The sequence below is a fragment of the Mustela erminea genome, chromosome 7 (genome assembly GCF_009829155.1).
Source record: "Mustela erminea isolate mMusErm1 chromosome 7, mMusErm1.Pri, whole genome shotgun sequence".
Classification (NCBI taxonomy): Eukaryota; Metazoa; Chordata; class Mammalia; order Carnivora; family Mustelidae; genus Mustela; species Mustela erminea.
Window position 1 is genome coordinate 65,190,396 of NC_045620.1, and position 14,383 is coordinate 65,204,778.

At 38.8% G+C, this 14,383-nt stretch overlaps 1 protein-coding gene across 5 annotated transcripts in view; it reads right to left on the reverse strand.

Annotated features, from left to right (window-relative positions):
- The window catches only part of PLEKHH2 (pleckstrin homology, MyTH4 and FERM domain containing H2), a 119,986-nt gene that overhangs the window by 36,673 nt on the left and 68,930 nt on the right, over positions 1 to 14,383 (reverse strand). For 3 of the 5 annotated variants that reach the window (XR_004287704.1, XM_032351898.1, XM_032351895.1), the window contains 3 exons: positions 8,719 to 8,799; positions 4,893 to 5,072; positions 685 to 793 (listed from right to left, as the gene is read on the reverse strand). Coding sequence is in view for 4 of the 5 variants with exons in the window: in XM_032351898.1 (XP_032207789.1) it covers positions 685 to 793; positions 4,893 to 5,072; positions 8,719 to 8,799 (370 nt within the window). In the remaining variant the exon portion in view is untranslated. Of the gene's footprint in view, positions 1 to 684; positions 794 to 4,892; positions 5,073 to 6,500; positions 6,508 to 8,718; positions 8,800 to 14,383 lie in introns of all 5 variants that reach the window. The other 2 variants (XM_032351896.1, XM_032351897.1) reach the window with 2 other exon arrangements.

Consider the following 14,383-nt stretch of genomic DNA (forward strand, 5'->3'; position numbering starts at 1 on the left):
TTCATGTTTCTGTTTTAAATAAACTAATCTAGGAGAGTACTATCACATTGCTGAAATGTGCTAAAGATTGGTGACCCAGGTAGGAGATGCCTCTGAGAAGGAGCTGGTGAGAGACAGAGCAAGAGAAGCCAAAGAAGAGGAAGATAGAAAGGTAAAGAGAAACTTGAAGTCTTTCCTAAAATCAACATTTGTTAAATTCCTATGCTAGATACTACAAATATGATCTCTGTATTATGTATAGCATAGAATCTATATTCTCAATGGGGACACCTGAGCCATAAAAAATAATTTCAATGAACAGCAACAAATGCTATAAAAGAGTTAAGTGCACAGGGCATTGGGACATACTTTTAACGTTTATTAAGCACCTTTTATAAGCCAGAGGCTGATGTGGAGTGGGCTTGCTAGTGGGGGGAGTTCCTACGGTAGGTAGGATTTTATCAGGTTAGTGAGAAATGTGAAGGAAGGGGAAATTTCAGGCAGACGGAGTAATGTGAGTGAAGATAGAAAAATTACAGGACATGGCATATCAGGGACTGATGGAGTCCAAGAACCACAGTGAGAAACCTGGCCCGTGACAAACAACGCCAATGATCAGATGAACTCACAAAGTAAAAACTCAATTAGGCTAAGGGAGTTGGGTCCATTTCATAAACTATAAAGCCTTATATGTTATGAACTTACAAGGTTCTCCTTCAATATTTAGCAGTTTGCAAACGAGTTGTTCAAATTCTGATCCAACATTTACATTGTTACTTCCTGCTGCAACAGTCAGATGATAAAGCCAAGTGTCCTTAAAATCAAAACACATTAATAGAGATGTTAACCAAGATATAAATTTTGATGACTTAAAGAAAAAACAACTGTATAAACAGTAGAGAACTTTGACACTGAAAAAATTCTTTAGTTTTTAAATAATAACCCAAAGTCATCTAGTCAAACAGATCTGAAGCAAGCTCACTTGAATTATGCTCATAGTGCTTTTTCCCATTGTTCACATTTTTATTGTTTTCTATAGATGTTTCCTAGAAAAGCATGATAAAATTAAGGAAGTTAATATGATGTCGAAAAACTAGGATAAATGCAACCAGTTCATATTCTTTTAAGAAACATAATAAAGTCCATCAAATTTAAAATCTGACTCTGAATACATATGAATAACACATTCAAAATACTTGGGAAATCCGGAAAATTTAAAGAAGAAAATAATACCCAGAAAGAACTTACCTCAACACAATAAAGGCCATATAAGAAAAGCCCACAGCTAATATACTCAATGGTGAAAAACTGAAAGCTTTTCCTTCAAGATGTGGAACAAAGCAAGGATGCCCTCTCTTGCTAGTCTATTCAATATAGCACTGGAAGTCCTAGCCAGAGCAATAAGGTAACAAAAAGAAATAAAAGGCATCCGAATTGGGAAGGAAGAAGTAAAATGATCTCTCTTTGCAGATGACATGATTTTATACATAGAAAACCTTAAAGGTTCCAAAAAAATATTGTTAGAACTAATAAATGAATTCAGCAAAGCTGCAGGATACAAAATCAACATACATAAGTTAGTTGCATTTCTATACACTAATAATGAATTATCCAACAGGAAAATGAAGAAAATAATCCCATTTACAATGGCATCAAAAAGAATAAAATACTTAGGGATAAACCTAACAAACCAGCTGAAAGACTTGTATACCAAAAAACTATAAAATACTGATGAAATAAATTAAAACAGACACAAATAAATGGAAAGATATTTAGTATCCATGGATTGATAGAATTAGTATTATTAACAAATCCTCACTACCTAAAACACCTCCAGATTCAGTGCAATTCCTATAAAAATTCCAATGGAATTTTTAACAGAAATAGAAAAACCAATCCTAAGGAGCCACGAAAGATCCTGAATAGCCACAGCAATTTTGAGCAAGAACAACAAAGCTGGCGGCATCATACTTCTGATTCAAAATATATTACAAAGTTAAATAATCAAAACAGCTTGGTATGGCATGAAAACAAGCATATAGGCCAGTGGAACAGAACAGAGAGCCTGGAAAAAAACCCATGCATAGATGGTCAACTTATCTTTGGCAAGACTGCCAAGAATACATAATGGGGAAAGGATAGTCTCCTCGATAAACACTGTTGGAAAAACCGGATATCCGTATGCAAAACAATGAAATTGAACCCTTATTTTATACCACACACAAAAATCAACTCAAAAATGGAATAAAGACTTAAACATAAGACCTGAAACAACAAAAGTCCTAGAAGAAAACATAGGGACAAAGCTTTTGGACAATGACCTTGGTGATGACGGCTTAGATTTGATACTAGAAGCACAGGCAACAAAAGTAAAAACAGAAAAGTGTAATTATACTAAAATAAAAACTTGCACAGCAAAGGAAACAATTAATAAAATGAAAGGCAACTTATGAAATGGGAGAAAATACGAGAATCATTTATTTGATAAAGGGTTAATATCCAAAATATATAAGAAACTCCTACAACTCAATAGTAAAGAAAACAATTAGCCCAATTAAAAAATGAGCAAAGGAAAAAGAAATGGGCAAAGGAACTGAATAGACATTTCTCTAAAGAAGACATGCAGATGTCCCACAGATACCTGAAAAGGTGTTCAACATCACTAATCACCAAGGAAATACCAATCAAAACCATAGTAAGATATCACCTCACACTCAGTAGAATGGCATGGATCAGGGGCATCTGGCTCAGTCAGTAAAGAGCCTGCCTTCGGCTCAGGTCATGATCCCAGGGGCCCTTCACTGGGCTCCCTGCTCAGGGGGGAGTCTGCTTCTCCCCTGTTCCCCAACCCCCGCTCTTGTGCACACACACACTCTCTCAAATAAATGAATAAAACCTTCAAAAAAAGGGCTTTTATATTTAAAAAATGGTAGCAAATGCTGGCAAGGATGTGGAGAAAAGGGAACACTTAGCCACTGCTAGTTGGAATGTAACTGATGCTGTCGCTGTGGAAAACATTGTGGAGGCGCCACAAAAACTAAAAATAGAACCACCCTATGTTCCAGCAATTGTACATCTGGGTACATATCCAGACAAATTGAAATCAGGATCACGAAGAGATATCTGCACTCACATGTTTATCTGCAGCATTAGTCACAATAGCCAAGAACTGAAAGCAGACTAAATGTCCACTGACAGATGAATGGCTAAAGTAAATGTGGTATATACATACAATGCAATACCACACCATAAAAAAGAAAGAGTAATTTATAAAAGTTGTTTATATATAAATATATAATATAGATTTAATAGATAATAAATATAATATATAATATTAATATATAAATATAATACATAAATTATATATTATATAAAAATATATATAAATTATGTTACCCAGATGTAATTATGAATTAATATATTATATATAAATATATATTAATATTATAATATTAATATAATATATATTACATATATGTTTATATGTTAAAGATATAGTAGCCATCCATGAAATATTTTATTTTTTGTATTATCCTTTTGGTTCTGCTTGTGATTTTATTCGATACAGACAAGCATATCAGTTTTTTTTTTAAGTTTTTTGTTTTTTTTTTAATTCATTTGAGAGAGAGAGAGAGAACATGAGCTGGGTGGAAGGTCAGAGGGAGAGGGAGAAGCAGGCTCCTGCTGAACAGGGAGCCCAATATGGGGCTTGATCCCAGGACCCCGGGATCCTGACCTCAGTCAAAGGCAGATGCTTAACTGAGACACCCAGGCACCCCTCAATTTTTTGTAGTCGAATATATCACCCATTTCTACTGTGATTTCTTACATTGTTTTTTCTTTTTAGAAAATGCCTTCTGGGGCACCTGGGTGGCTCAGTGAGTTAAGCCTCTGCCTTCGGCTCAGGTCATGATCTCAGGGTCCTGGGATTGAGCCCTGCATCGGGCTCTCTGCTCCGCGGGGAGCCTGCTTCCCTCTCTCTGCCTGCCTTTCTGACTACTTGTGATCTCTCCCTCTCTCTGTCAAATTAATAAATAAAATCTTTAAAAAAATGGAAAAAAGAAAGTGCCTTCTACTCAGAGATCAGATAAAGTTTCTTTGAAAAAATAATTTCATTTAACTCTTTACATTCATTTAGAACTATTTTACTATATGTGTGAGATGAAAAACTAATGTTTTCCTAAATAGCCCATTTCCTCAGTATATAATGAGCATACCATACTATGTATTGAATAATCCATTACCTCCCCCTTAATCTGTGATGCTTCTTTTATCACAAATTAGATATATTTATTTTAAATTATATTAACTTTTATATTGTTTACTTATTACACATACATATAATACATATAATAACTCATTTTTAATTATATCTAAACCAAAATTTTGTTGGAAATGAGTAAAAAATATAAGGGAGAGGCCTTGGAGTCACCTCAAAATAGTCTAAGAGATACAGGTTTTTTAAAATAAAGATTTTATTTATTAGACAGAGAGAGAGATCACAAGTAGGCAGGGAGGCAGGCAGAGAACGAGGAGGAAGCAGGCTCCCCACTGAGCAGAGAGCCTGATGCAGGGCTCGATCCCAGGACCCTGAGATCATGACCTGAGCTGAAGGGAGAGGCTTAACCCACTGAGCCACCCAGCCCTGAGATACACGTTTTGAACATAAGCTCCCTTTGTCTTCTGCCTTCATGTACTAATTTCAGCCTTGAGATCACTTCTGATGAGAAGATAGAAAAATGACATGTGAACAAAGGTACTTTCGAGGGACATGAAGAATCTCTGAAAATAGAGCTGAAGGTCTTTAACAAAGCTCTTTTCTTCCTGTCCCTAAAATTGATTTGATGATTATTACCAGTACTTAATGACACGAATGCACACCATTCAAAATCAACCAGTAAGTCCCTAGGTACCTTTTCATGTTTGGATCCAATCAGGAGGTAAGTTGGACCTTGGTCTTTTGGGTGGATCACAATGGTATAATGTGTAGATAACAGACTTCTCCCACTGGCTTCATAATCTTCATCTGAATCACAGGATCTATCAACCTCTTCAACTTTAGCCTCCCAGAGTTTGATCTGACCTAAAGGAAACTAAAGTGAATGTTAGTGATTATGAGGAAGGCACTTTTTAGATCTTTTCCCACTAAAATTTTTTATAGTCCCTTTCATGCTTACATTTATAAAGCATATCTTAGCGTATCTTTCTTTTTAAATGAATGCCTAAAGGCAGTTGGGTTATCCACATAGTTACAAAAGAGTAGCCCCAACTAAAATGCCCAATTGTAATAGAAACGAAGAGTTCAACTACTAGCCAAGAAGCTACTTCTGTGCAGATTATTCCTTACACTAAAATGACCCATTACCTAGTCAAGTAATTACGTAATTCAGTCAAAATAATCATTTGATTTCCTCCTCTCTGCCCCCCACAGAATTCATTAGATTAAGGTACTGGATCAAAAGAACGCGTATAGACAAAGTCTCAATACAATTCATAGAGTGACGAGGCTAGGCAGCAGATACAAAGAAGTGTGATTAACTATCACCCTAAATCCCAATGAGAAGTGTTTTGAGGGTATTTATTAACACATGTATCACAAGACAATGTCATGATTCTTCCATCTTACTTTAAGAGTAAGAAAAACTTCCTACTTCCTAAAGCTGATTTATATTGAGTTTTACCTACTTTATTGTCAAAAGCAATCCAATCTGCTGTGTTGAATATTTAGCATATTTGTTTCAAAACTTTTGCTTTAATCAAGTACATTTATTCTAGGAAAATACATGGTCTGCTTCAAATTTACAGCTTCTAAAATATTTCATCAGGTTTGCAATTGCAGTCTGAAATGTTCGTTCTAACCTCAAGGATATTTGCCGTCACCTATTTGCATGCTCAGGTTCAGGGCTCAGTGCTTGGATTTTTTTCCTATCTACTCTCAGTCTCCAGGTGATCTCATCCAAGCTCATGGCTTTAGTACTGGCATATATCAGCTACTCTCACATTTGTAACTCCAGATTCACTTTCTCTATATAACTGTCTAATAGCATCTCAAACAACTTGCTCTGCCCAGTCTTTTCTATCTCAGTTGCTGGCAACATAAGTTTTCTGTTTAGCCCCAAACCCTGGCATAAATACTGACCTCCTCACTAGTCCTCAAACACACCAGGCATACTCCTGCCTCAGGCCCTTTGCACTTGCTATTCCCTCTGCCTGGCAGGCTATTGCCTGAAATATCCACATGGCAGCTCTTTTACTTCCTTCAGACCTAATTAAAATGTCACCTTCTCAGTAAGGTTTTACCTGAATATCTTACCTAAGCTGAATTATTATCTGTCTAATAGCTGATTAATAGTAGAAATTAAATCATTTAATTAAATGTATTGTCTTGCATGGGAAACATGACTTTTCCCCCATTAAATTAATAACTATTTTCTCAGTAGTCACTGTGTGCAAAGCACTCTTCTGGGTACTGAAAGAAGAAAATTTACTTCTGAAGGGAAAAAAGTGCAAAATTAACTTACCCACATGCTTTCAGAAAAAGAAAGGCAGGAAAACAAAAGCCAAATAAATAAATAATGAATAATATGTTTTACTTATTAAATAAATAAAATTTTATTTGTTGAATATAATTATATTTATAATAATACATAGGTAGCAAGCTTTTAAAAATGGGATAAAGAAAACTAATTCTATGGTGATAATATATGACAATACTATCCTGATTAGGCATATCCAATTATATGAAAATCAAGAGTCCACGCACCCCAGCATTTAAAGATGATTATTCATTTTACCAAAGGATTTGCTACTTCACTATTCCAAAAAACAGTAAATAGACCCAGTATTTTTACATATTTTGACTGAATAAAAAAGGACACTGATCCAGATAAAAACAAATTGTTTCTGAAATATCTATTACATGAGATGAAGTAGGTCTATCCAGATTCACGTGCATCCTCAATACCTTCCAGTGGTTAGTTATAATGGATTTCTACTTATCCATCTACATCCTTCTGACTTGTTCCTTCTGTGACCAATGTTACCCATTTTTATTACATTATTATTATTAGTGAGAATATTTAAGTTCTACTCTCTTAGCAAATTTTAAATAATGTCCTCTTTATGAAACATATACTTATTATAGGAAATACAGAAAGGTATAAGAGAAGGAAAAAATCACTTATAAATTCTTCCATTACAGATAATTATTCAACATTTTGATATAGTTCTCTTTTAAGATTTTATTTTTAAGTAAGCTCTATACCCAGTGTGGGGCCTGAACTCACAACCCCAAGATCAAGAGTCACACGCTCCACCGACTGAGCCAGCCAGGCACTCCTTTCTTTGTATGGTTCTTTCCGATTTTTTCGCTATGCTTTTTTTTTTTTTTTTTTTTTTTACACGGATAGGCCGGCATGAGAATTAGAAATTCTCCATCCCAACCATCCTCTTCTAAAATCTCCTGGTAATTGCAGACAAGAATTTGGGAACCTTGTTAGAATCCCCTTCTCTCCAGGGTTCTCAGAGCCTGCCTCTGAGAAAACCTACACAAGGTACAGAAGGTAAGGGTGAAGGAGAAGCTGTAACTCTCTCGAGACACTTGTAGTCTGATGCATGGGCTGATGGGAGCATCACAGAGCTTTCTGCTAAGCTTTTGAGGACCAGCTGCCTCTGTGCTTTGGACTCAGATATCCAGCGGCAGCTTCCCTGGCCTCTGTTCCCTCAACCTTTCTAAAGATTATAGAACTTTTCTAAAAGTGATGGATGTTCCTAATTCTATATTAGAACTGCCAGACCTGGGATACATAGAGTGTCTTCTGTTTTCCTGACTAAAATTAGTTGGGATTATACTGAATGCACGATTTTGTACTGGGCTTATCCATGTTGCATTTTTATGTTAGTATCTTCCCACATGACCTCAGAGGTATCGTTTTTCATAGCCGACTGTGTTAATTTCCATCCCATGAGCAATACTAATAATGGTATGCATCTTAAATACATACTGGTCAGAACTGACCGTGCCATCTGAAAATGGAACAGAGAAATAATAACAGACTGACATGACCTACATGGTCACCGGACGAAGAAGCCTGATCTCATTAACACAATAATCAGTCACAGACCATTCTGTGGAGCTGGCATCATTTTGTGCAAGTACTTTTGGCCCATGTTGGTTCAATTTTTAGTTTCAGGAATCCAAAGGTGATGCAGAGTACCCATAATGATAACTGGGCATACATTTCACCTTTGAAAGCTATCCCACGTTTTGCCTCTGAGAGTGAAGACAACTCAAGTTCTTTTTGGGAGGGGATTCATTTAAAGATGAATATAAAGATACAAATGGGTAGAAGATGAATAGATCAGTGGATAGATAAGTGGTATCAAGGGATTTGAGGGCCTGGGATAGGGCTGGATTCTTTCCCTCCCCAGACTTTCCTTTCCTATCTTGCTGTCCCCTTCCTTCAACCTTACCTAGTCTGTTAGAACCTGGGAAAATAAGAGAAATTGACAGCTGGGAGTGGGGAAGACTTCTCTTTTAAGACCAAGATGCATTTCTTAAAAACTGCTAAGACTTCTAATTAAGAATCAAGACCTCTGTAGGTATGTGATTACCTCAGTAATAAATTTAATGCAAGACTGCAACTTTATCAAAAATTCTAAAGTTTTAGCTAGTAGTGGAAGCGTGAAAGAGAACACTGAGCTAAAACCAACATTAGCTTATTAAAAATACATACATACCTTATCTTCTTGACTACGAAAATAATACAATGTTTTTCCTATAAGTGTACACCAGACTCTCTTGGAATAGCCATGCTTTACCTGAAATCACATTTCAAAGAATTACAAATGTAGCTCAGAACTTGGACATGTTTAAGTATAGCATATGCACTCTGCCAGAAACTCTGTATGTATCCAGTTTGTTCAAGGTTAAGTGATATTCCAAGTAGACTGTGCAAATGAGGTTTAAGATTGACCTGTTCTAGCAGTACCAGGGCATGTCTAGCTTCGGTGTTCACCACTTAACGCTTAAAAAATGTTTGCTGTATGTCAAGGACTATGCCTAGGCCTGAGAATTCAGAGAAAGATAAAACAAAATGCATATTTTATAAGTAAGTGTATTTCATAGTTACTGTATTTCCTAGGTTTTCAGTAACCTTGTGGCTCTCTGGGTTAACCCCTAATAATGTTAGAAAGAGAAGATTAAAATCTACAAAATCTAGTGCTTTCCCCTATGTTAAAGATTCACTCATTAAAAACATTTGGTGCCTCCTCTAGAAGGATTCATACACAACAAGAAAATAATATTAATATAATAACTATAGTGGCACCTGGGTGGCTCAGTGGGTTAAGGCACTGCCTTCGGCTCAGGTCATGATCTCAGGGTCCTGGCATCGAGTCCTGCATCGGGCTCTTTGCTCAGCAGGGGGCCCGTTTCCCCCTCTCTCTCTGCCTGCCTCTCTGCCTACTTATGATCTCTCTCTGTCAAATAAACAAATAAAATATTTTAAAATATATATATATAATAACTATATACTGAATACTGCCTATATGTCAGGAACTATGTTAAGTGAGGGGGACAGAATTTGAATCTAGCTCTTGATTTTGAATGGTTAGAGACTGCTCTAGGGCCTGGGAATAGGCATATGAACAAGACACAGGCTCTTTAAAGAAGGAGATCACAACCTTGCAAGGTAGACAATGAAACCAACAGTATGCTATATATCATCATTAAGACCACAAAATGTGGGAAGCCTGGCTCAGTTGGTTAAGCAGCTGCCTTTGGCTTAGGTCATGATTCCAGGGTCCTGGGATCAAGTCCTGAATCGGGCTCCTTGTTCAGCCTGCTTCCGACTCTGCCTGCTCTACCTGCCATTGCCCCCTGCTTGTGTGCTCTCTCAATCTGATAAATAAATAAATAAAATCTTTTAAAACAACACAAAATATTTACATTTATATCTGTTTCATGTGGAAGACATTTACTTAAAATTTTTACTGACTACTGTAGGTTTTTCATCATTTGGTGGCTTTATGAAGATCCTTACTGTGAGTTCCTCCCTGGCCCAGTCCTGCCTAGGTACCGACATTGAAGATCTGTGCCGGAGAGACCCAGCTACACTGTCAAGCCTAGAAAAACACCAAGAACTCCATTCTCGCCAGGGGACAAGATTTCCAATAAGCCCTAGCGCTCCAGACCTAGAATGTGGCCTGTCTGGTTGCACCTGCCCTAGAGTCCTCCTTCCCTGGCAGCCCTGCCAAGCCTTGAAGCCAGCGCCTCTCCTGCAACAGAATGGGCTTCAATCTGGAGAGGTCTACCTTCTAGAAACCAAGACACTGGCCAGTAAAACTAAAGCCCGACATGCTGTTGTCACACTTGCCCATGGTGATAAGTATTAAGGAGAAAACTAATGCAGAAGAGAGGGAGGAAGGGCTTGGGGAGAGGGGGGGAGGAAGTGTGTGTCACAGTTTAAAAGAAGGGGCTCAGGAAGGCTTCCCTGGGATCAAGGCAGGTCCTGAAGGAGGTAGATGAGCCAGGCAGTCATCTGAGGGAAGAACACTCTGGACAAAACAGGTAAATGGGAAGGCCCGGGGATGGTGTATCTGAGACTGAGCAGTGCGGGGATAGGAGAGAGGTCACTGGGGAAGGGACATGAGGGGCGAGGGTAGGAGGTAGGTATGTTTTGCAGGGCCCTTGGGATGACTTACACTGAAATGGCCTGTTCTGATAGTAGTACACTGAGAAGAAAAATAACTGCCGCAACAGATTTTATGGGAGGCAAGTCACTGTAGTAGAAAAGGCCTGGGTTTTGAAGTCAAAGGACACAACATTTAAATTCCAGTTCTGCCTCATGCTAGATGGAGGTCCTCAGGTGACTGACTTAACCTTTCAGCCTTTCCCGCCCCCCAAAATATTTTATTTATTTACTCATTCATTCATTCATTCATTCATTCATTCATTTGACAGGGAGAGATCACAAGTAGGCAGAGAGGCAGGCAGAGAGAGAGAGGGAAGCCTGCTTCCTGCTGAGCAGAGTCAGATGTGGGGCTCGATCCCAGGACCCTGAGCTCATGACCCGAGCCGAAGGCAGAGTCTTAACCCACTCAGCCACCCAGGCGCCCCAGCCTTTTTGTCCATAATGTGTAATTACTGTGTATCTTATTGGACTGATGTGATGACCAAGGGAGAACATGTAAATAAAGGAAAATAGTAGTTACTCAATAAATGCTTCCTTCTTCACTATGAATAAGGAGAGATAAAACACATGTCATTTAAACCCACACATGCAGCCAGGCTTTGGGCTTTCAAAACTGCAGTTTAAGCAAATACCACCATCTAAGTAGGATGGATTTAAAATCCTTCTTGAGCAAAAACAAAAAATGTTTCATTTGGCAAGACTTGTTTCAGTTTAATTAAATTTAGAAACATATTTATAGACAAATATCCTGGAAGCTTTAAATAGTTTGTGTCACCCAGGTTTCTTTCTTTTCTTTTTTTTTTTCTTTCTTTCTTTCTTCTTCTTTTAAACAAAATCCAGAAGAGCCTCTCAGCAAAACTGGAGTATAATGCATCTGGCTGTAGAGAGCATACTTTTGAAATGATTTATCTTTAAAATAGAACAATGTGTACCTTTGAAGAACTAAAAGTTAACAAAAATTCACATGTAAAAGTTGTTTTAAAAGCACAATCTGTCTTTATGAGTACATCTGATTTTATCAGGATTTCTTAAAACTCTGAACTATTCTGGAAAATTCATAATAAAGCAAATTAGCCTAGAAGAATCCTTGTAAAAATTTAAAGACAACCTCAAATCCCAGGGCTTTGGTGAATGAAATAATTGGAAAATATTGTTTTTTACCTTGAAACCGTACAAAGGTCCTGCCTATCGGTTCTGCCTGAAACTCTGAAGACACGGTAGGTATATCATACCCTAATGATTAGCCTCTGTCATGACACAAAGTAGAGGCTCCCACGGTCATCTCAGCTCTCCCAAATTCTCATGCCTAAAGCCTCCCCACCACAAATCCTATCACCCAGCCTTGCTGACGTCCATATGTGGGTAAAAATCTTGTGAGAATAATAGCTAGCATCTGGGGAGTGTTTATGTGGCAGGCACTGTTCTAAAGCACTGTATATGCTTAAATAATTCATTTCATCCTCCCAATACCTTGTGAGGCTGGCACTATGGTTAATTCCCCAACTTAACAGATGAGGACAGTAAGGCACAGAGCTTGCAAGCTGCCTCTTCAAGGTCACACACGAGCAAGTGGCAGAGCCAGGACTTGGGCCTGTGCTCTTGCCCTACCTAGCTCTGCCACACTGCCTCTCTACATCCTTACTTCACAGTTTTGTGCCTTCTTCCTTTCCAATGACCTTTGTCCCCTTCCTCATACCCTCAACTTTTCTTCACTGGACACGGCTCCACTTCTGAAGTTGACATTCTATTCCCTGATCTCAACCTTTTCTCCCTCCTTCGCTCATTACTGGCACCACTCCTGTTCTTTGACCTCATCCCAAATGTTTAGTCCTCTGGTTCTTCTATTTTATTTCAGTTTCTCACTTCTCTCCTGGCCTCTCTTCCTTCCCTACCAACCTTGGGTCCTGATTTTGGTCACAAAACAACTCTTGCTCCAAAGCATGGGACGGTGTTACATCCTCTGCTTCTAACATACCCCCTCAAGAAAATTTCACCTCCCTTTTCTTTTAGGTCATCCAGGGGAGAGTGCGGGAAGAGAGAGGGAAGGTAATGAGGGGTTTGTAGACATAATTTTAGCTATAGCAGATAACTTAAATTGGGTGATAAATATATGAGAGTTCATTTTTTTTAAAGATTTCATTTATGTATTTGATAGAGAGAGAATGTGTGCATGAGAGAGACAGCACGAGCAGTGGGAAGGGCAGAAGGAGAAGCAGACTCTCCACTGAGCAGGAAGCCCAATGTGGGGCTCGATCCCAGGACCCTGGGATCATGACCTGAGTTGAACAAAAACACTTAACCAACTGAGCCACCCAGGCACCTGAGGGTTCATTCTATTATTTCTTCTACTTCACATGTTTGAAAATGCCCATAGAAAACATTTATTTTAAATCATCATCTTGCTAGGTATGTAGAGAGCAAGTAAAATGTTAATTGTAGAATCTAGGTGGTAGGAATATGGGAGTTCACTGTAAAATAGTCTTCTAACTTTTCTGCATATTTGAAAATTTACATAATAAAATGTTAGAAAAAAATGACTACTCTCACATCACTACAATGTAAATTCTGCTCCTATTTCTGGGCATCTGGAAGATGTGAGAGAAAAATAACCAATATGAACTCAAATCACCAAAGTCAGGTGGGCCCTGATAACACTTGCCAATCTTTCTATCTGCCCTGAGTATTTCCCTATGTCCCTGATTGTTCTCAGTCCTTGCCCTCATTCTCACTAAATAACTTAGTTGTGGAGTAATCTTCGTCAAGAAAACAGGATATCCGATGTGATCTCACTCTATGCCGAACAAACTTAGATAGTTGTCCTTCCTCGCCTTCCTGCCAGCCCAGCCCACCCACCATGCCCCCCCACCATGCTGCCCCCCCATGCCCACCCACCCACTTCTGAGCTTTGTTTCCCACTTCACCTCTCTCCTGGCTTCTTCCGCTCATCTCACAAACTCAAGGTATGTCTTTGCCATCCTAAAAATGCTTCTCCTAATACCATGCTCCCTTCAGCTTCATTCCTTCTTACACGGTGGACTGGGCAGACAGCTCTTCAAAGTCAAATACGGCACTTACTCATCTCCCTTTCATCTTCCAACACACTGCAGTCTGCCTTTCTTGCTAAGCACTCCACACAGCATCTGATACTGCAGACCACTCCCTCCTGTCACCACTCTACTCCCTGGCCCCCACGACTTGCTTCCCAAGGTCTCTTCACACACTTCCTTTATGTGCTCTCAGCTATTGTAAAACCCAGTGTTCCAGCAGCAGTCCGCGGCTCGGCTGCAACACACATGTCCCTGGGTGACTTCTCTCACTGTCAAGAATTCAACCACCAAATACATAGTGAGGATTCCCCAAATCCTTCTCTCCAACCCAGCCCCCTCCTCTGATGTAGCCTGGTGTTGCCACTGCCTGCTGGACTTCTTAATCCTTAACTCAAGTATCCTCAAAGTTCTAAAAATTGGCATGGTCCCAAATAGCCTTTGAATCATCCTAAAACCACTCCTCCTCCCTGAGCTCTCTTTTCATTTATTTTATTTTTTATTTTTAAGTAGGCTCCGCACCCAGCATGGAGCCCTACACAGGACTCAAGCATGACTGTGAGATCAAGACCTGAGCTGAGATCAAGAGTCGGACACTTAACCCGAGTGACTGAGCCATGCAGGTGCCCCACCCCAAGCTCTCTCATCTTTCACCCAGCCAATCTT